The sequence below is a fragment of the Sorex fumeus genome, unplaced genomic scaffold (genome assembly GCF_029834395.1).
Source record: "Sorex fumeus unplaced genomic scaffold, SorFum_2.1 ptg000169l, whole genome shotgun sequence".
NCBI lineage: Eukaryota > Metazoa > Chordata > Mammalia > Eulipotyphla > Soricidae > Sorex > Sorex fumeus.
This window is the reverse complement of record NW_026606226.1, coordinates 12,791,606-12,812,825: the sequence shown is the minus strand read 5'-3', so window position 1 is coordinate 12,812,825 and position 21,220 is coordinate 12,791,606. Positions and strand designations below refer to the sequence as shown.

Below are 21,220 nucleotides of genomic sequence, written 5' to 3'. Positions count from 1 at the left end.
CGTGGCGTATTCGATATGCCAGACACAGTAACAACAAAGTCTCCAATGGAGACGTTACTGGGCCCGCTCGAGCAAATCGATGATCAACGGGAGGGCCTTTACTTACTTACTTACTTATGAAAAATGTCTAACCACCAAGAAAAAACATCTTAGGAATTGTCTAGAATTGGAAACACATGTGCATCTTCTAAGTCTTACTTACTGGGAAGGTCTCCGAAGCAGTGTGTTAGAGTGAAAACTCACATCCCCGACCTGGTTCCACAGGTGTGTGTCGGGAAGGCAGAAGCTGGCTTCCCAGGCTGAGTTAAAGGCCAGAAACTTCAATACTTAAATTTGTTCACAGTCTCATTAAGTAAGATCACATGCTGGTGAGCAGAAAGTGCAAAATTAATGTTGTTGTTTATAAAGCAAGTGTTTTCCTAAACCGCAGCCGAAAACTTCCCGCTGAGAATGGGGCCGCCCCGCCAGCCACTCCTTCCCCCACGAAGCCAAGTGCAGTTGCTGGCCACAGTTAAGATCTTCCCTTTCCGTCCTCTTTCCTAGTGTCTAAGAAGCACGGCAAGCTCATCACCTTCCTACGCACCTTCATGAAGTCTCGTCCAACGAAACAGAAGCTGAAGCAGCGGGGGATCTTGAAAGAGAGAGTATTTGGCTGTGACCTGGGGGAGCACCTCCTGAATTCTGGGTTCGAAGGTAGGAACATGGTGTAGAAACTCCTGACTTCCATTTCCAGTCTCTCTGTGTGTTGTTTCCTCTGTGCACGTTTAGGAAGGTGTTTAGGCAAACATTATGTTTCCGGTCTGTTCCGGTGCACGGCTTGGACTTTTTCAGGAGTTCATTTTGGCTTGGAGAAAGCTGAAAAGAAAGAGAGGTATCAGCTTTGTTGCCGTTGTGCTAATGTTATTCTAACAGTCTTTGGAAATCCATCCACGTATACATTGACTGCAGTTTGCCCAATATTTATAATCTATTTTAATAAAATAAAAGGTAAAGGTAAAGGCCCTCCCGTTGTTCGTCGATTTGCTCGAGCGGGCCCAGTAACGTCTCCACTGGAGACTTCGTTGTTACTGTGTTTGGCATATCGAATACGTCACGGGGAGCTTGCCAGGCTCTGCCATGCGGGCAAGATACTCTCGTGACGTATTCGATATGCCAAACACAGTAACAACAAAGTCTCCAATGGAGACGTTACTGGGCCCGCTCGAGCAAATAAAATAAAAAGCAAAGACAAAAAGAGAGAGAGAGAGTTGTCAGGAGGACACTCTTTGGCATCAGAAGTGCTCACGGACTGCTTAGAAAAGAGTGCAGACAGTGGCGCAAATATACCATTGCTGTGTTAGTTTGTATTATTTTTACGATCTAGGAAGATGGCGTTTCCCTTCGGTTTTCAAAAACCAAGTGGACCCTGGGGATTATTTCTGCAAGTGGGGAAAATAGAAACGTGATAGGATAGGAGACACCTAATCATATCAGATGTTGAGATGAAATTCAAAACTCCAGTGTCCTGGGGCGAGGGAGATGGCTTGGAGCCAGGGGTCCATGCTGGGTCTGAGTTTGAGCCCTAGCAGCACATGTTTGAACATGTGTGTTTAACCACCAGCAGCACTGCAGGGTGTAGTCTTGGTTGTACAGTGCTGCTGGCCCCCACGAACCACCAGGGTGAAGCTGGTGGCCTGAGCAGACTTGTGTCACCAGACCCTGCCATCGCACAATCACAGCTGGTTGGCAGACGGTCTCTGAGAGGGACCGCTGAGAACGGCCTGGGGTGCCTGCCTGAAAAGAAAGCTGGAATTCTATTGCTAGAATTCGAAAGCTAGAATTCCGTTCATTCGTGGCTCAGAGAATGAGCCATGAAGGATGCGGTTCAGAATGTTCAGTAGGGAGCCAGAGAGATGGGGCGGAAGGTAGGGTGCTTGCTTGCAACGCAGCTGACCTGGGTTTGATCCATGGCACCCCATACGGTTTCCTGAGCTCCACCACAAGGAGTGACCCCTGAATGCAGAGCCAGGAGAAACACCTGAGCACAGAGCCAGGAGTAATCCCTGAGCATCACCAGGTGTGGCCACAAATACCAAGAAAAAAAAAAAAAGGAAAAAAAATTTCAGAAGTATTTTATTTTCTAGAAGAATCCTTGATGATAAAGTGCGGTTTGAAACCGGGCTATGAGGAGGAAGTGGTTACTTGCAAAATATATATTGAGGTAGTAAAATAATGGTTTTGAAAATATCTTAATTTATAGCATTGAGAATCTCAAAATTCTTAAGAAAGCAGTCACTGTCACTGTCACTGTCCTCCCATTGTTCATCAGTTTGCTCGAGTGGACCCAGTAACGTCCCCATTGTGAGACTTGTTGTTACTGTGTTTGGCATATTGAATACACCACGGGGAGCTTGGCAGGCTCTGCCGTGCGGCCGGGATACTCTCGGTAGCTTGCGGGCTCTCTAAGAGGGGCAGAGGAATTAAACCCGGGTCGGCTGTGTGCAAGGCAAACGCCCTACCCCCTGTGCTATCGCTCCAGCCCATGAAAGCAGTAACTTTTATAAATGGAAATTGTCTTCTTTTCCCTCTGCTCTTCGATGTCATTGTTGGGATTGCCCTGACTGGGGATCACAGATGTTGGCTGTAACGTTCACGCACTATTTCTGTTTGATTCACCCGTTCTTAATGTATTGATTTGGTTTGGGGGCCACATCCAGCAATTCTCAGGACTCCTTCCTGGCTCTGCTCAGGGATCACTCCTGGCGGTGCTCAAGGGACCCCGACGGAGTGCTGCCAGTCGAAGTCGGTCGGCCGCGTGCAAGGCAAGCGTCTTCCCCACTGCACTGTCCCTCCGGCCCCAAACACGTCTGTTTTGGTTGTCATGTTTGCCAGCGGTTGCACACTTGCAGCGTCCTTGCACTCTGGTTGTGGTGTTTGCACATCTGGTTTTGGTTCCTCACCAAGGGTCATGCTGTTACGGGGTCAGGGAGCACAGATCGTGCTGCTGTGGGCTTGCACTTTGCTTGTGGGGCACTGCTGGGCCTTCGATTTGAGGTCTCGGCCTGCAGGGCAAGTACTCTGCCTGCCGACTGTGTGTGGTGAACAAACCCCAGGCCCCAAAGATTGGAATGTTTTAAACCCATAAAGATACTGATAGTAAATAATTTTGTTTTGAGTTTTTTTTTGAAAAAAGAAACTAATATTCCTGGATTAGACAATATATGGAAGAAGTGATTTCCAAAATGTAACTTCCATATAATGAAGATAAACTTAAAATACCACAGACTGGGAAGATACTTTGGAGGTGAAGACATACTGTTGGTATGGTATATAAGAATTTATTTAGATTTCTGAGACGGTCTAATTCCCTTGGAGATGGGGAAAAGATATAAAATTTTCAAAATAGCCAACAAAATAGATGATCATTTCTAGCTATAAAATGTGTCTTTAAACTATCTTGGGGCCCAGGAGATAGTGCGTGAGGTAAGGCGTTTGCCTTGTTTGTGGCTTAATCCAATTCAAGCCCAACACCCATATGATCCCGTGAGCCTTCCAGGAGTGATCCCTGAGCACAGAGCCAGGAGTAAGCACTCTCTAAGGATAGCCGGTTTGACCCAAAACAAAACATCAGACGATCCTAAACTACCTTTTACATTGATAAATATTAAAACAACAAGGCTGGTGGCTGAGGCAATAGTACGGCAGGTGGGGCATTCACCTTGCATGTAGCCAACCCAGGTTCAAAACCCAGCATCTCATATGGTTCCTCTGAACCCACTAGGAGTGATCCCTGAGCACTGAGCCAGGAACAAGCCATGAGCACTTGTATACCAAAAATAAATATAAATAAATAAAATAGCAAGGCTGTTTTTCTAACTTACGATATCTAAGTGCTATTCCAGTTAGCAGTGATTTTGCAGGTAGCTCTAAATTTGGAGCTTTTTGAAAACATCTGATATGTCATAGCAGGATATTGTAGTTTTTCTTTCATGTAGCAATACTATTGGATGTAGCCAATGTTATGTTTTAATAGAAACAATTATGTGAGAGGAAAATTGCTTACCACTCAAGTTTTGAAAAATTGCTCTATAGTGGTAAAAAATTATTAAAACTTGAAGGAAGCATTAACATTTGAAAAATGTCATGTAAACAGTAAGTAGATATGTCTTTTGAATATGGAATTCCTTCAGTGATATGTAAAATGATTATAATTATTGTAGAATACTACAAGTAAATAGTATTATTATGACTCTCCCTTAGTTGTTTTGCTTTTTTCTATTTAAAAAGAAGACTAAGAAACTGTTCAGAGGCCAGAGTGAGAGCACAGCGGGTAGGGCACTTGCCTTGCATGCTGCAGATCCGATATTAATCCCTGGCACCCCGTCTGGTTCCCCAAACCTGCCAGGAGTGACCCCTGAGTGCAGAGTCAGGAGTAAGCCCTGACCATTGCCAGGGGTAGCAGAAACACTAATGGCACCTGAAAACTCACTCTTCCACTAAACAGATTTTTATCACAGCTCGGGCATATGTGAACATTATGGTTATTAACCACGGTAGTGATTTTTCCGGGAAAAAAAATGACATACTGGGATCTCCCCAAGAATTTGAAGTGCAGCTGCAAGTTGAACTGATGCTTGAAAGCTCTTGAGTAAGGCCGGACAGACTGGAAAACACTCCCTTGGATTAATGTCTAATCCAAGCGCGACTGAACAAAAAGACACCGAAGAAACAAAAAGAAAGAGAGACTCAAAAAGAAGAAAGGGACTATGGTAACAGAAAACATTTTGACACTAATTAAGGAAGTCTCCACATGAGACAAATAAGTCTGATTTATTCATAAGAAAGTACTATATAGGCACATTTAAAAAAAAATCACGGTTCTATAGATCAATGTTGATTTCTCACTTGCCCTTTTTCATTCCTGATGCCGGGGATCAAACCCAGGGCCTGACCCTGGCAGAGCCAGTGCTCAACCACTGAGTCACTGAGGCTCACATGGCCCCTGTCCCACAGAAGGGGCCTGACCCAAAATAGATGAGTGAGTGGTAGAAGGAGGGAAGGAGGGATGGAGACAGTGAATGAAAGAGTAGGCAAGAACGGAAATGAAGCAGACACTTTCAAGAAAAACTCCTATACTAATTCTTAATCATCATCACATAGTTTATAGTTTTCTTTTAGCCATGGTAAAATATCAATTAAAGGTGCACCTGAACATATCACTTGCAGAATGTAGGAATAATTCTTAAAGTCATACCACTTTGACGAACTATCGAGGAGGTTTCTAATGGTATGTTTTGATTGGGTCGTTATTTAACGTGCATTTGGCTGGTTTGTTCAGTAGGTGAGAGGGGAATGTCGTCAAATAATGTGACATTTTTCAACTGGAATTTTTTTGACTAACAGATTCAGCTATCATATTACTGTCTTAGATGTCAGTGAAAAGTGAAATCAGATCATTTCTCTCTTTATTCTGCTAAAAAGCCTTTTTTTAAAGTCTCTACTCTCTTGTTCGAACAGAAAGTTTAGGCTTTTCCTTTTAATTTTGTTATGAATTTAACCACACTGATGTGATTGTTTTGTGGACCAACCAGTCTTAAGAAACACAAGGTGGGACTGGAGGGATAGCAAAGCGGATAGGGCGTTTGCCTTGCACGTGGCCGACCCGGGTTCGATTCCCAGCATCCCATGTGGTCGCCTGAGCACCGCCAGGAGTAATCCTTGTGCATCGCCAGGTGTGACCCAAAAAAGAAAAAAAAACCACACAAGATAAATAACTCACATTATGGGCCAGAGATTGCACAGTAGGTAAGGCGCTTGCCTTGCACACAGATTATCTGGGTGTGATCCCTGAGCACAAAGCCAGGAGTAAACCCTGAACACAACCAGGTGTGGTCCAGATACCAAAAGAAAAAGGAAAAAACAAGGAGAAAGAAATGACTCCGTTTGCCACGAAGTATGCTTATAGAGGCCTGGGTACATTATCAGGGAAACACCTCTAATTTCCCCAAAAAATATTTTAAAAAGTTGCCTACTTGCTTGGGAGAGCACAACTGATATAAATATAACATCTCATGGATATTAGTCACAAGAAAGTTGTCTGTTCTTTCTAATAGGCAATCGCTTATATTGATGGCGGCCTTCGAATACCGCATTTGGGCTATGCCTGCAGCACAGAAATAACGTCACGTGCTTGAAAGTTCTTGCTTCCAAAGCTAACCTGAGTGACCTAGCATGCCGATTTGGAATGTGCATTAAAAAAGCATTATGAGGGGCTGGAGTGATAGCACACCGCCGGGATTAATTCCTGAGTGCAGAGCCAGGAGTAACCCCTGTGCATCGCCAGGTGTGACCCAAAAAGCAAAAAAAAAAAAAAAGAAAGAAAGAAAGAAAGCATTATGAATTTCTGAAATTCAGAATTCATTCATGAAATTCTGCTTTCCAATCTCGAAGTTTATTTTCCTTGGAAGTAGTGATTAAATATTTTCCAGCCCCCAATTTTAAGATTCAACCCCCTGATCTGTAGAGTAGAAATAAAAGGCACTGCACTTGTCAGAAATAATACTCCAGCTTATAAGGAGACTTTATACATATGCACACGTATGTGTATATATATGTTTGTGTATATACATAAGTGTCTGTGTGTGTGTATTATATATAATATTTTGGGTTGGGGGTTTTCACACCTAGCAGTCCTCATGATTCATCCCTGGTAGAGCCAGGGGTTGAACTAGGGGTTACAGAAGCTCTAACCTTAACCCCATGCTCTTTCTGCCTAAAATAATATTTTACATATTATTTTGACATAGAGATAGTTTCTAAGATCAGAGACAGTCCTCGAAAACCACGGAAGATCTTTATGTGCGTTTTGTCTCTGCCACACAAATGTGTTCCCTTTCTTGTATGTATCCCCTTCTTCTACGGAATTTTAGTTGACGTGATCAAATGTGCATAACTACGCAAGTCTGTAAATTCATAAAGCTCAACCGTAGAAGATCTAATGGTTATAGAAAATATCCATCATATACTTGAGATGAGGCCCAGGGTAGCTGACCCTTTGAGGCAGCAGCACTGAGGCTAACAGAACACGTGCCCTGCTTTCCTCACTACCTTTTCTTTTTCTTTTCTTTTTTTTTTTTTTTTTTTGCTTTTTGGGTCATACCCAGTGGTGCTCGGGGGTTACTCCTGTCTCTGCAATCAGGAATCACTCCTGGCAGTGCTCAGGGGACCATATAGGATGCTGGGAATCTAACCCGGGTCGGCCATGTGCAAGGCAAATGCCCTACCTGCTACCTTTTCTTACAGTAAACTTATATTTACTGATTCTTAATAAACTGATACTCCTAAGTCAATTTTAATGCAAAGGTAGGCAGGAATTCAAAAGATCCCACCTTAAATTTGCTTTGATCTTTTCATTTTGTTGGTATCTTGCACACTTATTGAATACAGTGCAATTAACATTAGCTGAGAAAAAGAGGATTAAAAACGTTCTTAAAGTGGCATAACTCAAAGGCAATTCTTAGGTTGGGTAAACACTAAGCTTGGTATAGCCATTTGCCGTGCCTGAAATTCAGTTGAACTGCTTTAAAAACCTGCTACTGTGTTAGGACTAAACTGTTCCTCTCACATGGTCTAAATGAGTCCACACGGCAGACCTCAGACTCTCCCGCACGTGTATAAATTCATTCACTTCCCTGAATGTAGGACATGCAGTGTCTCTTGGATTTCAGCTATGTAGGTGAATTTAGATGTAAAATTAAGTAAATGCATCCTCACCATGTTTTCACTTCTCCCTCCCTCCCTCCTCTCTCTCTCTCTCTCTCTTTCTTTCTTTCTTTCTTTCTTTCTTTCTTTCTTTCTTTCTTTCTTTCTTGATCTTTCCCACTTTTATAGAGGTACCCAATTGACTATACTGTTAATCAGACTTTTCATGCATCTGGGAGTCTAACACCATGATGTCACCAGAGAGCCTGTTACCTTCCCCCAGTGGCCCAAGGACCTCTCCCACCCACCACCCCCCGTAGCTCAGTTCTGTAGACCAAATGTTCAGCTGCCCTCACCACTCTTGTAGTAAATGTATTTCTGCCCCCTTTTAACTTCAAATTACAACTTTTATTTGGCTGGTGAAAATTAGGCTGTGTGTGTGTCTGTCTGTCTGTGTGACTTTGTTTCCTCAGAAGATTTTCCACTTAATCTTTGTCTTTGGAAATTCTCCCTAGTACCCCAGGTGCTTCAAAGCTGCACGGCTTTCATCGAGAGATATGGCATCGTGGATGGGATATATCGTCTTTCTGGGGTCGCCTCCAATATCCAGAGACTCCGGTAAAACCTTTGTGACATTCCTCTTCACTTCTGTTGTAATTAAAGTGAAATTATTTCAGAATTAAGCCACTTACAGTGATCATCATAATCTTCAGGGAAATGGGTTAGATAAAATACGAATAATTTTCATGGGCAGAGCAGTAGTACAGTGGGTAGGGCACTTGCCTTGCACACACTTGACCCAGGTTCGATCCTTGGCACTGCCCCACTCCTCAACCCCAAGCACTGCCAGGAGTGACCCCTGAGTATGCCCTGAGCATCGCTGGATGAGCCCAAACCTCCACCCCCCACCCAAAATAATAATGTTCGTGTTGTTCCAGGTATGTACTTTCCTAAACACGGCATATTTATTTTTGATATCTGAAAACCATTCCCCCTTAACACGTTTACTATCTGGCCTTTGTCTCTTTACAATATTTGAAGATTTTAGCAAGGTGAATCACTTAAATCACTTAACTTCCCGTTAGTCGTCGATTTGCTCGAGCGGGCGCCAGTAACGTCTCCAAGGTGAAAATGAGATGAAAATCTACATTGTAATAGGGTTGTTCTTTAATTGTTATTTAAACTATGTGGGAGTAGGGCTTTTTCCCATCTTTGTCGACCCTAGTTTTGTAGTATATGTTGAAGTATGTGTATTACATAATCCACATTCCCTCCATTATCTTCTCAGATGCAAAAATAGCAGTGCTCTTTATACCAGCAATAGAAGTTTTATTTTTGCTTGATCTCTCAGATCCTAGTCCCCTCTTAATATATAATTATCCTTTGTTTTTCATTGAGATGCATGGTAATTGCCATTGTTCTCAAAAAGATTTTAATATTCTAATTGACCACAGAACTCATCTCTATTTTCAGGAACACATGTTTAGAAAATTCTGAAATTGATTCTGTGCTAAAAACAGTTTCGGATGCAGAAAATCTCTTACTCAGATTATCTGTAAACACTAATTATCCAGATTGATAAGTGCTCTGGTGCCGTTAACGCTCATTGACCTCCCAGAGTCTGCACCTCTGTAGGCCTGAGTATCCCGAGAACAAATTCACTCCGTTTAATGCCTCAGGTTTTACTTGTCTATTAAAAGTCGGTGTTAGCTCCCAGTCTTTGAATTAAATCTGACTTCCTCATGTCTCTGTAGTAGGTATTCCTCAACCAAATTCTTGAATAGATCTCCTGTAGAAATTCGGAGCCAGGTACACAAGCCGTCAGCGCACAGCTTCCTAGATTCTGGAACTGCCGAAATTTGGAGTATTCCAAGAGGGACTAGGAATCCTGTTTCTGGGTCTTGGTGCTAAGAACTGCTCATTGGGAAGCACGTCAGAGATCGCTGTCCATCGCAGTATTAAATCTTGCTGCTGGAGCTGGATGGAATACAGCCATCCGAAGGAAGCGTGGGCTCCCGGGGCTGTGGGTGTTTGAGTCGGGTGTTTGCGTTCCCCTCAGCTCAAGAACTGTGTCTCTCTGCTCTGGTGTTTTCAGCCATGAATTTGACTCTGAGCACGTTCCCGACCTGACGAAAGAGCCCTACGTGCAAGACATCCACTCAGTGGGCTCCCTCTGCAAGCTGTATTTCCGGGAGCTGCCCAATCCTCTGCTCACCTACCAGCTGTATGAGAAGTTCTCAGTGAGTACCAGGCCCTTGCAAGTCAGTGCTCTGCCAGTGCGTGTTCAAAACCAGATGCAAATCGGTCCCCTCATAGAAGAGCAAAGACCCAAGCAGCTGGAGCTAGCTGGTCGAGGGCACAGATTTTGCTGTTTCCGGTATTTCCCTCTCTCGTTTCCAACTGTGATCCACTAATCTTATCGCCCTTAATAGGGGGTCGCCTTAAGGCCTTTTGTTAATAGATTTCAACATCCACCTTGTGTGGACTCTGAGTCCACTCCCTCAATGCTGTATTGTTCTGCATCAAAGGGCGCCGTGAGTTGTGCTGCTCAGAGTGAAAACGAAATCGTGAGCGAACACCTTTCACTCGCATCAGCCGAGCCCGCTTATTCCTTTTGTGTTCGGGTTTTACAGGATGCCGTTTCTGCAGCGACAGATGAAGAGAGGCTGATAAAAATCCACGATGTCATCCAGCAGCTGCCCCCACCTCACTACAGGTAAACCGTGTGCTGGGAGTGACCAGCCCCGGGAGAAGGCAGTTGTTGAGGAGAAGTGTTTTCCTGTGCATTTTTATGGAACCGTCCTTGGAGGTCTGAGTAGCTCAGCTCCTGTTGTATACGTTTACGTAAATGTTCCTGTTTATTTCCTTCGCTTTGTACCCCCAGAACCCATCCTAGGCGTTGCTCCTCACTGGGCACTTGCTGAGTGAATGAATAAACAAGTAGATGGGCTAGTAGATACCTGACTCGACTTTTTAAAAAATCTTTTGTTGTCATTTTGATTGTTTATTTGCATTATTTTTCACTGAGTTTGTGGGGATCACTCTAGCAGTGTCCTTGTCCGATGGGTCAGTCCTGGAACCTGGCCCGGCAGCATCATTCCGCTCAGTCCCTGTGGCTGGGTTTGCATGCCCCATAGTGCCTTGTGGCCATGCCATGCAGATTTGGGGTCTCAGGCAGGCAGAGCGTATAATCCAAGCTCTGTCTCTGACCCCCTGATTCTACTTTTTCTAAGCTCAGTTTATTTTCTTGGGACCATGTTTCTCAACCGTTCCCAACTGGGACCCCCTTGTTCCTTCCACCTTATTCCTTCCTGTGGTCCCCTTTGTCCCAGTCTTGTACTGTGTCTCCACATTCATGAGCACTTCACTGGTAGCAGACCCCGTGGAATGTACTGGGGGTCCATAGGGTACCATATGACTCTGGTTGAGAAGTGGTGGGTGGGATTCTCCGAGATATTATTGTTAATATCTGTGAAGGGAGAATAAAATGGAAGCTACCATTTCATGAGAGAGAGAGAGAGAGAGAGAGAGAGAGAGAGAGAGAGAGAGAGAGAGCTGCCTAAATTGTGAATGATAGTACACGTAAAATTAAGATTAAAAAACTTAAAATTCAACCTAGGGAGATAGCTTGGAGCACAAGCACAGGCTTTGCTGTGCTGCCCGGGTTTAATGTCTAGCACACACTATCCCCTGAGCACCTCTATTGTGATCCAAAAACAAATTAAAAGAACAGAAAGTAAAGCATAAATTTTAAATTAAAACTTAGTTAAGAAGCTGGCAAGAAATTAGATTCAGCGGATATTTCGCCATACACAACGAGGCAATTTAGAACTGTTTAAGTTTTTCAAAATTACACTGCTTGTATCTGTTTTAAAAAACAGCACTGAACTTAACATGAAATCAGTAATAATTTTTTTCAAGTCCAGGCATGTTTTCTATCTGTAGATATTTTAATTACCAAAAAAGCATGAGGCATCCCAGTCATTTAGGAAGTGATGGAATCTCTTAGACTCTGATTTCTGTGAAATCACACACCTTTGCCAGTCTTGCCAACCCTATAAATAGTTCACTTTCTTTCTGAAAAATCATCGTCACCATCAGCAAAATTTTTCATCTCTTTAACCTCATCTCAGAAAGGTGAATGACCCTTTCACTTTTTTAAAAAAATTGAGATAATATTGCATCAACTTGAGGAGTACAGCTTTACAGCTGAAATTTTTTAATCAGCTAGGTTAACATGATTTTAAAAATTATATGTGAGGCTGAAAAGATAGTACAGCAGGTGGGTGCTTGCCTTGCATATGGCCCAACCTAAGTTCAATCCCTAGTACCCATATGGTCCCCTGGGGCTGCCAGGAATGGTCCCTGAGCTCAGAGCCAGGAGTAAGCTCTGAGCATCACCAGATGTGGCCCTCAAACACACAAAAACAATCAATCTCCACCCCAAAAAAATTCATCATCACATCACTGTCATCCCATTGTTCTTAGATTTACTTGAGCGGGTGCCAGTAATGTCTCATTTGTCCCAGCTCTGAGATTTTAGTAGCCTCTCCTTACTCGTCTTTCCCAGCTGCCGTATTGGAGGGGAACGAGGGTCAGGGGGATGAGACCGTTATTGTTACTGTTTCTGGCATATCGAATATGCCGTGGGCAGCTTGCCAGGCTCTGCCATACCCCTCAAAAATTAGCTGAATAAATGCTTAGTAGGAAAAAAAAACTTTGCTTTGACCTTGTTCTATTACTAGAACCTGTCTTTGAGGAATGTGAGGCATTCGGAGATCTTAAGAACTCATTGAAGAGTAGGAACATTTATTTGTGAAGCAAACACAAGAAATCATGCTTGCAAAAGAAGAACAGGGAGTTATATGTACTGTGAAAAATGATGGGGCCAGAGAGAGCCAACAGGCTACGTGTTTGCAAAGCTTGCCGGAGACCTGGATTTAGTCCTTAGCCTCACATGAGCACAAAGCTGGGAGCATCTCCTGAGCACCACCAGGTGTGCCCTCCAAGACAAAAATAAAAAAAAAAACTTAGAGGAGACAGATTAGATGTTTATTCAACATGCCTTTAGTGGATATGAAGCCGTCTTGCCTAAGAACTGCCTAATGGCTTGGAAAACAGGACACTGTCAGGGGATACAGACTACAGAGAAAGGAAGAGAGAAATAGAGAATATCTGATTGGCTGGCACAACCCAGGCAGCCCAATCTGGGCACGTGTCAAGAGTTGTCTTGGCATTGGGGATTGGCTGGCTGGATTATACTCTGTTTCCGACCACACCAGGAAGCACCGGGACACGAACGTTTTCTGAATTTGTCTTTACTGATGGGTCATCCCAGACTGGAGCAGCTCTGTTTGGGGTTCATAAAGCTGTCTTAGCAGCCCATAGTTTTTTTCAAAAAGTCAAATCATGTGCAAAGCTGACAGACAAATAGCAGCTGTCTCCTGTTCCACTTCCCATTTCTGATTTCTCTTTCCCAGAAATCATTGTTCTTAAGTCTTCACTCTGGAGTTACAGCCTCTGTTTTCCAATAGCTTGGTTCTAGTTTTCCTTTTTGATTTTTTGTAAGCTAGTATTTTTTTGCCTTTCATGGCAGGTGAGCTGTCTAGTAAGTGTCCCCCCCACCCCCACCCCAACCAGCCCCTGCCAACCCAAAGAACCCAGACAGACATCACATAACACCATGACACCATCTCTCCTGTTTATAATAATCTGGTCAAGTCAGCATTCAGCCTCTGCATTGTAACAGCCTCGCAACTAGTATTCTTCAGCTGCACCAAGGAGTCCACTCAAGGCATATCTACTTTCTGGGATGACTTTTTTATTTTTTCCCCATGGGGCGATGGTCCAATTTTGGCTTGTGAAGCTTCTCTCTACATGTGTTTATGTCCCAGACTCTAGTAGAGTAGTCCTTGTTCTTTCAGGGTCTCATCAGACATCCCAAGTTTTCTTCCCCCATAAAAGCGCCCGGCGGGCCCTCTGTCCCCACTCAGTCCTGGCTCTGGTTCCCCGGCCCTCAGCATACCTGTTAGTCTTCCCCCTTGCCTGAAGCCCCATTCCAGTCTCCCTCGAGGTTGAGCCATCCACGCACCATCCTCGCCCTCTGAAACTCTTGCTGTTGTGCTCCGTGTTTGTGCCATTTTAGTTGTTTTGTTTCAGTTTTCTCTTCAGTACATATCTATAGAGTCAGTAAATTCTATAGAATCTAGAGTTTATCATTTTCTCCTGACGGTAATAATAGCTAATAATGCTATTTAACAGACAAAAAAAACTGGCTACGGTTTGTGTGATTTCTTTCTTCATTTTGTCATAGAAAACTTAATACATTAATTCATGAAACTTTTTGGCTTTTTCTTTAACTATTCCGCGGACGTTTTGATTGTTAATAGGTCGTATTTCATTTTTCAGAACACTGGAGTTCCTAATGAGACACTTGTCTCTTCTAGCTGATTATTGCTCCATCACAAATATGCATGCCAAAAACCTCGCCATTGTCTGGGCTCCAAACCTGCTCAGGTGAGTTTGCATTTGACCCAACCCCTGAGGTGGTATCAGTCAACTTAGACGGAAGCCTGATTCATCCATGTGCCTTCAGGAGAGTTTCGAAAAGCAAAAACTCATCTGTGTTTTTTTGCATTGACATCTCCCTGAAACAGCTGACGGGGGCATGGCCCAGAAATGGTAAAAGTAGGCTGGGCTGGAGCCATAGCACAGCGGGCCAAGCTGGGTTCTATCCCCAGCACCCCATCGGGTCCTCCATCCCGCCAGGAGTAAGCCCTGAGCACCGCCAGGTGTGGTCCCCAAACTAGTATATGGATGCTTTCTTCCTTCCCCTGGATTACTTTTGATTTTATTTATTTAAAGAAATCTTAAAAAGCCCTTTAAGATTAGCTTTGGAAGACTCTGAGGGAGACGTTTCTTGCCCCATAGATCAAAGCAGATAGAATCCGCCTGCTTCAGTGGGACGGCAGCATTCATGGAAGTCCGAATACAGTCTGTGGTGGTCGAATTCATCCTCAATCACGTGGACGTGCTCTTCAGTGGGAAGATCAGCGCTGTCATCCAGGAGGGAGCAGGTACCGTGTGGGGCTGCGGGCTCACAGAGAAAGCCTGGGGCCGGTTCTCTCCAGGAACCGCAGGGCTCTGCATCGCTGTCACAGCGGAACAACTGCCCCTGGAGACGCGGCTTGGGCTCACCCTGTCACCCACAGTATACAGACTGGCAGTCATTTGTATATTCTGCTGTGTGCTGTGATCCAAGCTCGTGACACTTTAAGCCAGACTGCATTCCCAGGTGCCAGTGTCTTGAAAGATGTCCTGTGAAAAAAACCATAGGGAAAAAAATCTCCTTCCCGGACGAAACCCTGAATCATAGCCAGATCCGCCTGGGTCTTTTAAGTAAAGGAATCGATTGAGGGATTTTTACATTTGAGTATAACCGCTATAATACCTGCCATCTCGTCTTTTTTCCACCCTTAGCAGAAAGCATGGTTACTTTTCTCATTTAAGAATGTAATGAAGGGGCTGGAGGGGCTGGAGCAATAGCACAGCAGGTGGGGCATTTGCCTTGCACGCAGCCGACCTGGGTTCGATTCCCAGCATCCCATATGGTCCCCCAAGCACCGCCAGAAGTAATTCCTGAGTGCAGAGCCAGGAGTAACCCCTGTGCATCGCCGGGTGTGACCCAAAAAGCAAAAAAAAAAAAAAATGTAATGAAGAAAGCCGCCCCACCAGCACAAAGCTGGGAGGTAGGCAATTTTTTTTTTTTGCCTGCAAAAACATGTGACTCTCTTGGTTGTTTTTCTCTTCTCTTTATTTTCCCCCAAAGCTGCTCTATCAAGACCCAAGTCTCTGCTGGTTTCCTCTCCGTCTACCAAGCTGCTCACACTGGAGGAAGCCCAGGCACGGACACAAGCGCAGGTCAATTCTCCGATGGTGACGGAGAACAAGTACATCGAAGTGGGAGAGGGTCCCGCCGCACTTCAGGGGAAATTTCATACCATCATCGAGTTCCCACTGGAAAGGTAATATTCACTGGATCTCCTTAAAACCTTCAAATATGATTCTTCTTGCTGGGACTGCTTTTATTTTACTCTCGTGCTTCAGTATTACTGTGCTGATTCTGGAGTAGCCTCAGGGAAGCCCATTTATTGGGGGTTTTGGGGGCTTTTGGGGAGGACTCATCCTGGGGCCGACTCCTGGTGGTTCTCAGAAAGCATCATAAGCATCTGCCATTATAACTTGCTATGAAAAAGATTTCCTGTCCACTCTGGAGATTAAAAAATGAAACTGTCAGGTCAGCTTTTTCGGAAAGTAAGGACAGAGGACTGGAGTGATAGTACAGCAGGGAGGACCCTGACCTGGCACATGGCCAACCTGGGTTTGATCCCTGGCATCCCGTCTGGTCCCCCGAGACTGCCAGGAGTGATTCCTGAGTGCAGAGCCAGATGTCCGCCCTGAGTATCCCTGGGTGTGACCCTCTCCCCCAAGAGAGACAGGGACAGAGACAGAGAAAGGGAGAAAGTAAAGATGGGAGGAGGACTTGGTGGACCTTGTTTCCAGGTTCTGTTCAGACGAGAGCTGGGTGTTCTCCCAGCCTGCACGTCCACGTTTACCTGGAAGTTGCTAGAAATCCCAGCAGCCCCGTAGGGTGTCTTAACTCACACCACGTTCTCTCTCTCCTAGGAGGAGACCTCAGAACAAGATGAAGAAATCTCCGGTGGGCAGCTGGCGGTCCTTCTTCAACCTGGGGAAATCGTCCTCTGTGTCCAAGCGGAAGCTCCAGCGCAACGAGAGCGAGCCCTCCGAGATGAAGGCCATGGCTCTGAAAGGTGGGCGCGCTGCCCGGGGTCACACTTCCGGTCCCACAGATAGGCTCTGTCCTCTCCCCGGATGCCCACTCAGGGCAGCTCCCTAACTCCCTCAGTCCGGCCTGGCCACACCGGATTGCACCGGGGAAATTGTTTTTCATTTCCATTTTTCTATCCCAGATCCCTAAGTTTCAGGTAAACCTGTTGAAGCATCCAGAATCATGCTGAAACAGAATAGGCTCCTGGGTGAATGTGGAAAGTGCGTGGCGATATTTGTAGCGGTCTCCCTGTTCTCGGTGATTGTTATCCTGCGTACAGTTATTAGTTTCTATTTTTTTTTAAGATTTATCCGATGACAAAGTCATGTTTCCACGTGTCTTTCAAGTTTATGACCTGTAACCGTGCTCTAGCCGTCTTTTATACGAGCTGACTTATTCATGTGTCATGCCGGATCAAATCAGTCTTATTACCAATGAGGAAGAAAAGAAAAAGAGCTCGTGTGAAAAGTAGATCGAAATGCATGGTCTGCTGACCTTAATAGCTTCCAAATGTGGACTAGGAAGTTGCTGCTGTTTTTAGGTAATGTCAGAAACATAAAATGGTTTGTTGAATTCATCGGCAGCAGTAGAGGACTTAAATGGCTGAAGGAAAACCAGGGGCTGGACAGTGGTGTCGGAGACAGTTGGACAGGCAGGAACGGCCGGGTTCCTGGAGTGAGGAAAGGCAGAGGGACGTGGACTCAGACAAGCTTCAGGTCTTGCTTCGAGGATCAGAGAAAACTGGAAAATGTGTTATCCCTCTAGGGGGCAGTATATCTGGGAAGAAAAATGTTCGTTTCAGACATTCTTCATTGAGCCTCTCTGAGAAGAGATTTAGAGGTCTGGATCTCAGATTCAGAAGGGCCTTGAACAGAACTCGAAAGGCAAATTGGGAAGCCATCGGGAAGTGGCCCAGGGTGAAACCCCCGGAGATCCATTTTCCGGCCACATGTTATGGCTCTTTCAGTACAAGTAACAGGTCAGGGGCCGGATCGTGGAGAAGCCAGCATTTGGAGGGCAGGGGAAGAAAATTCCGCGAGAAGAAATAGAAAGCAGGGCAGAACACACACACGCTGCACGCTGACCGCAGAGACAGCGGGAGGGTTTAGAAGAGCGGGGCTGTGGTAGCAAGCTCGGCAAAAATGAACAAGACGATGGAGGAACTGAGCAGTCAGATGAGGTTCAGCAGACAAAGTACAGCTCTAGGGCATCAGCCTAAGGCTGCCGAGACAGAGTGCCGCCAGTGGGATGGATGGCTGCAGACATCAGAAATGTGTTTCCTCAGAGTTGTGGGGCTCTAGAAATCTGAAATCCGGGTATCAGCGGAGCCATATTCCTGCCAACGGATCCAGCAGGGACCGTTTCTTTAACTCCTTCAGCCTCTGGCGGTGCCTGGCACGCCTTGGCTTGTAGCCCCGGATGTCCGCTTTCTACCTCTCTGTCTCTGCAAGCGAAGACTCTGTGACCTCTCTCCTTAGAGGCCATTGCTTTCAGGACTGGTCTCAAGTCCAGTTACAGAGAGGGAAGCATCTTGAATTCAGACTTCCTCCCTCTCAGAAAGGAGAGCGAAAAAATTCCTCTTTGGTTATTAGCAGGTTTTTTTTTTTTTTGTGGTTTATAGGATCACCCACACCCCGCTAGCCTTCCAATTTACGTATAAATTAATGGAAATAGAGTCCCAGGCACAGAAAAGAACCTGCTGGGCCAAAGAAATAGTGCAGAATTGGTAACGGGCTGCTTTCCTTGCACAAGGCTGACCCGGTTCAACCCTCAGCACCACATACAACCTCTGAGCACAGAGCCAGGAAGTACAGTGGTGTGTGGCCCCAAATAATCCCCTCCACCTGCCTCCCCCACCAAAAAAAAAAAAAACTACCAAATCATATCGAGTAAGAGTATCCTGCTTTCGGACTGCAGGAAAGACCTTTGTCACTTAAACAGTTAAAAAATGTAGAAGATGGGGCTGGAGCAATAGCACGGCAGGTAGGGCATTTTGCCTTGCACACAGCCAACCTAGGTTCGATTCCCAGCATCCCATATGGTCCCCCAAGCACCGCCAGGAGTAATTCCTGAGTGCATGAACCAGGAGGAACTCCTGTGCATCGCCGGGTGTGACGCAAAAAAAAAAAAGTAGAAGAAAGTTTTCATAATTTTTCAAGTCCATTGCTAGATAAAAGATACTCTCATTTTAGGAAACCATTTGTGAGAACGGTGCTGATCTGAGTATGGTCGTGGCATTCAGCGTTAGACGCCTGAAGCCTGAGTGGAGGGGAGAACCCGCCTCTCACTGCCCCCAGAACAGTGGGCACGTTTTCACTCTGTCTGGTTTTGCTTCCTCAGGAGGCAGAGCAGAAGGAACCCTCCGCTCGGCGAAAAGCGAAGAGTCGCTCACTTCTCTCCATGCCGTCGATGGTAAGGCTGGGAGCACCCACCCGTGCATGTCTCTGAGATGCGCCTTTAAAGACCCGAGTGGTTGAGTCTGTTCCGTGAGGGGGGACTTGCCCAACAGGCCACACACAGCCATTTCCCTGCAGGTATCAAGCCTGGCCCATGATGGTTAGTTAAGATGCTACTCGTCCTTGCTTTTCCCACGTTTTTTGCATGATCGCAACTATTTATATTAAAATAACGGAAATTTCCTAAGTATATCTATCGATGCCCAGTGGGAAATTAGGTTATCAGTATTTCTTTGGATTTTTGCAGTGAGAGCACAGCATAACAGTATAAAATTAAGAGGATTTTATAAAGCATAAGTTCACTTTATACTTATATTTATTTTATCATGGATTATCTGGGCTGGAGCGATAGCACAGCGGTAGGGCATTTGCCTTGCACGCAGCCAACATGGCTGACCCGAGTTCGATTCCTCCGCCCCTCTCGGAGAGCCCGGCAAGCTACTGAGAGTATCTCACCCGCACGGCAGAGCCTGGCAAGCTCCCCGTGATGTATTCGATAAGCCAAACACAGTGACAACAAAGTCTCCAATGGAGACGTTACTGGGCCCGCTCGAGCAAATCGATGAACAACGGGAGGGCCTTTACTTACATGGATTATCTATTATATAACATTATATCATATGCTATATATCATAAATACTCTATAAGTATAAATTTGTACTTAGCAAATTAATGTTGAGACCAGTCCTCGTCTATCTTGCAATGGGTTTAACTTCAACAGTGAGTTGATTACCAGCAGTTGCCATTTTTTGACAATAGTACCAGGAGAGGCAACTGAAAGTAAGCCCCCATACAGTGAGAAACCTCATTTTATGCTGGACCACACAAAAATTTTTACTGCATCTCACTTGATAAACTAAAATATTTGAGTTTTTCTTTAGCAAAAGTTAGTTATAGCTGCGATTATGTGCCAGTGCTTAGAATCAACGAAGGATTGCTTTCTTGTCAGCTTGGAACTGTAACTATTTTGACAGAACCAAGACATGGCAAATAAGACACCTTTCATGCAGTATTTCCGTATGCAACAGAATTGTAAAGAAGATTTTTTGGAGAACTTGTCTTCAATAGGAAGCTTACCACGGGGGCAAGGGGTCTGGGGAGGGTGAGTGAGGGACACTGGGACTCAGACCCCTGAGTGGAGAGTGAGATGCTAGGATAGTTTATGTATGAACCCCCAGAGAACAGTTTATAAACCATGGTGCCCAAAATAAAAAAAAATTTTAAGATGATTTTTACAAAAATAACCAAGCGCTCCATTGGTTTCCCAAAGGGCCTTGTTGAATCTGTCAGTATGCAAGCCATGTTCTTCATCATTCATCGTTATTAGTGTCATCCTTCTAGCCAACTTTCTCATCTTCATTTACGAGCTCCTCCGGTCGCTAACTTCCCGCTGACCAGTGGCACTGCTTGTGACTCAGGAAATCTCTGTATCATTTTGGCCAGCTAGCTGACCAAACACATCCGGTGCATTTTTCCAGCACTTCCCGTTTCCCTGCTTGTACAAGTTCAGGATCTGGGGAAGTGACTAAGTGGATAGAGTATATGCCTTACGTGTGTGATGCCCTGGGTCTGATCCCTGGCACTGAGGTAATAAAAATTAAAAGTAGGAGAATGGTTCACCGTGAAACAGTGCAGTGGTCTGGGTAGTTCCTGTATTAATAGGGAAAAAAAAATTAGAAATAGATTTGTTCTGCAGTTGACGAATATATATGTGTGCAATTGTTGTATGACATTAGTGAATAAACTTACGATGAGACCATTTTTGCCACTTTATAGTACATTTTCACTATGGCAGTTCCAACAGTTGTAATACAATGAGCTGGAGGCCTTTTACAGGTTGACTAGTTAGCAGAACCCCCAAAATTATGTAACTCATTTTCATTCTTGAGACTCTGAGAAACTTAAGCGTTATTCTTACTAAAGAATAAAGAAAAGAAATTTTTGTTTAGGTGTCTGAAAGGAATTCTTCACTAAATACACTTTATGGGGTTCTAACTATTTTCTTCATTGAGAGTTTTCAATCATTTCAAAATCGGGTGTGAAAGGGATCTTTTCACACAAAAAAATAAAACTTGAGGGGACTTACTGCCTCACAAATCACAAGAGTTCAGTGATACAGTGTTGACACAACTGAAGGAGAAAAGTGCCCAGAGTCTAAACGCTAGGAATAGAATCGCAGAGTCCGAGTCCTCTTTCCCGTTTGAACCGTCCACGGATGCATCTTCCCACTGCTCAC

At 44.7% G+C, this 21,220-nt stretch overlaps 1 protein-coding gene across 1 annotated transcript in view; it reads left to right on the top strand.

Annotated features, from left to right (window-relative positions):
- Positions 1 to 21,220, top strand: part of ARHGAP32 (Rho GTPase activating protein 32) — a 252,968-nt gene that overhangs the window by 223,752 nt on the left and 7,996 nt on the right. The window contains 9 exon segments of the mRNA XM_056107609.1: positions 544 to 693; positions 8,196 to 8,298; positions 9,776 to 9,920; positions 10,314 to 10,396; positions 14,089 to 14,196; positions 14,611 to 14,756; positions 15,509 to 15,704; positions 16,366 to 16,511; positions 18,869 to 18,940. Coding sequence (XP_055963584.1) covers positions 544 to 693; positions 8,196 to 8,298; positions 9,776 to 9,920; positions 10,314 to 10,396; positions 14,089 to 14,196; positions 14,611 to 14,756; positions 15,509 to 15,704; positions 16,366 to 16,511; positions 18,869 to 18,940 — 1,149 coding nt within the window.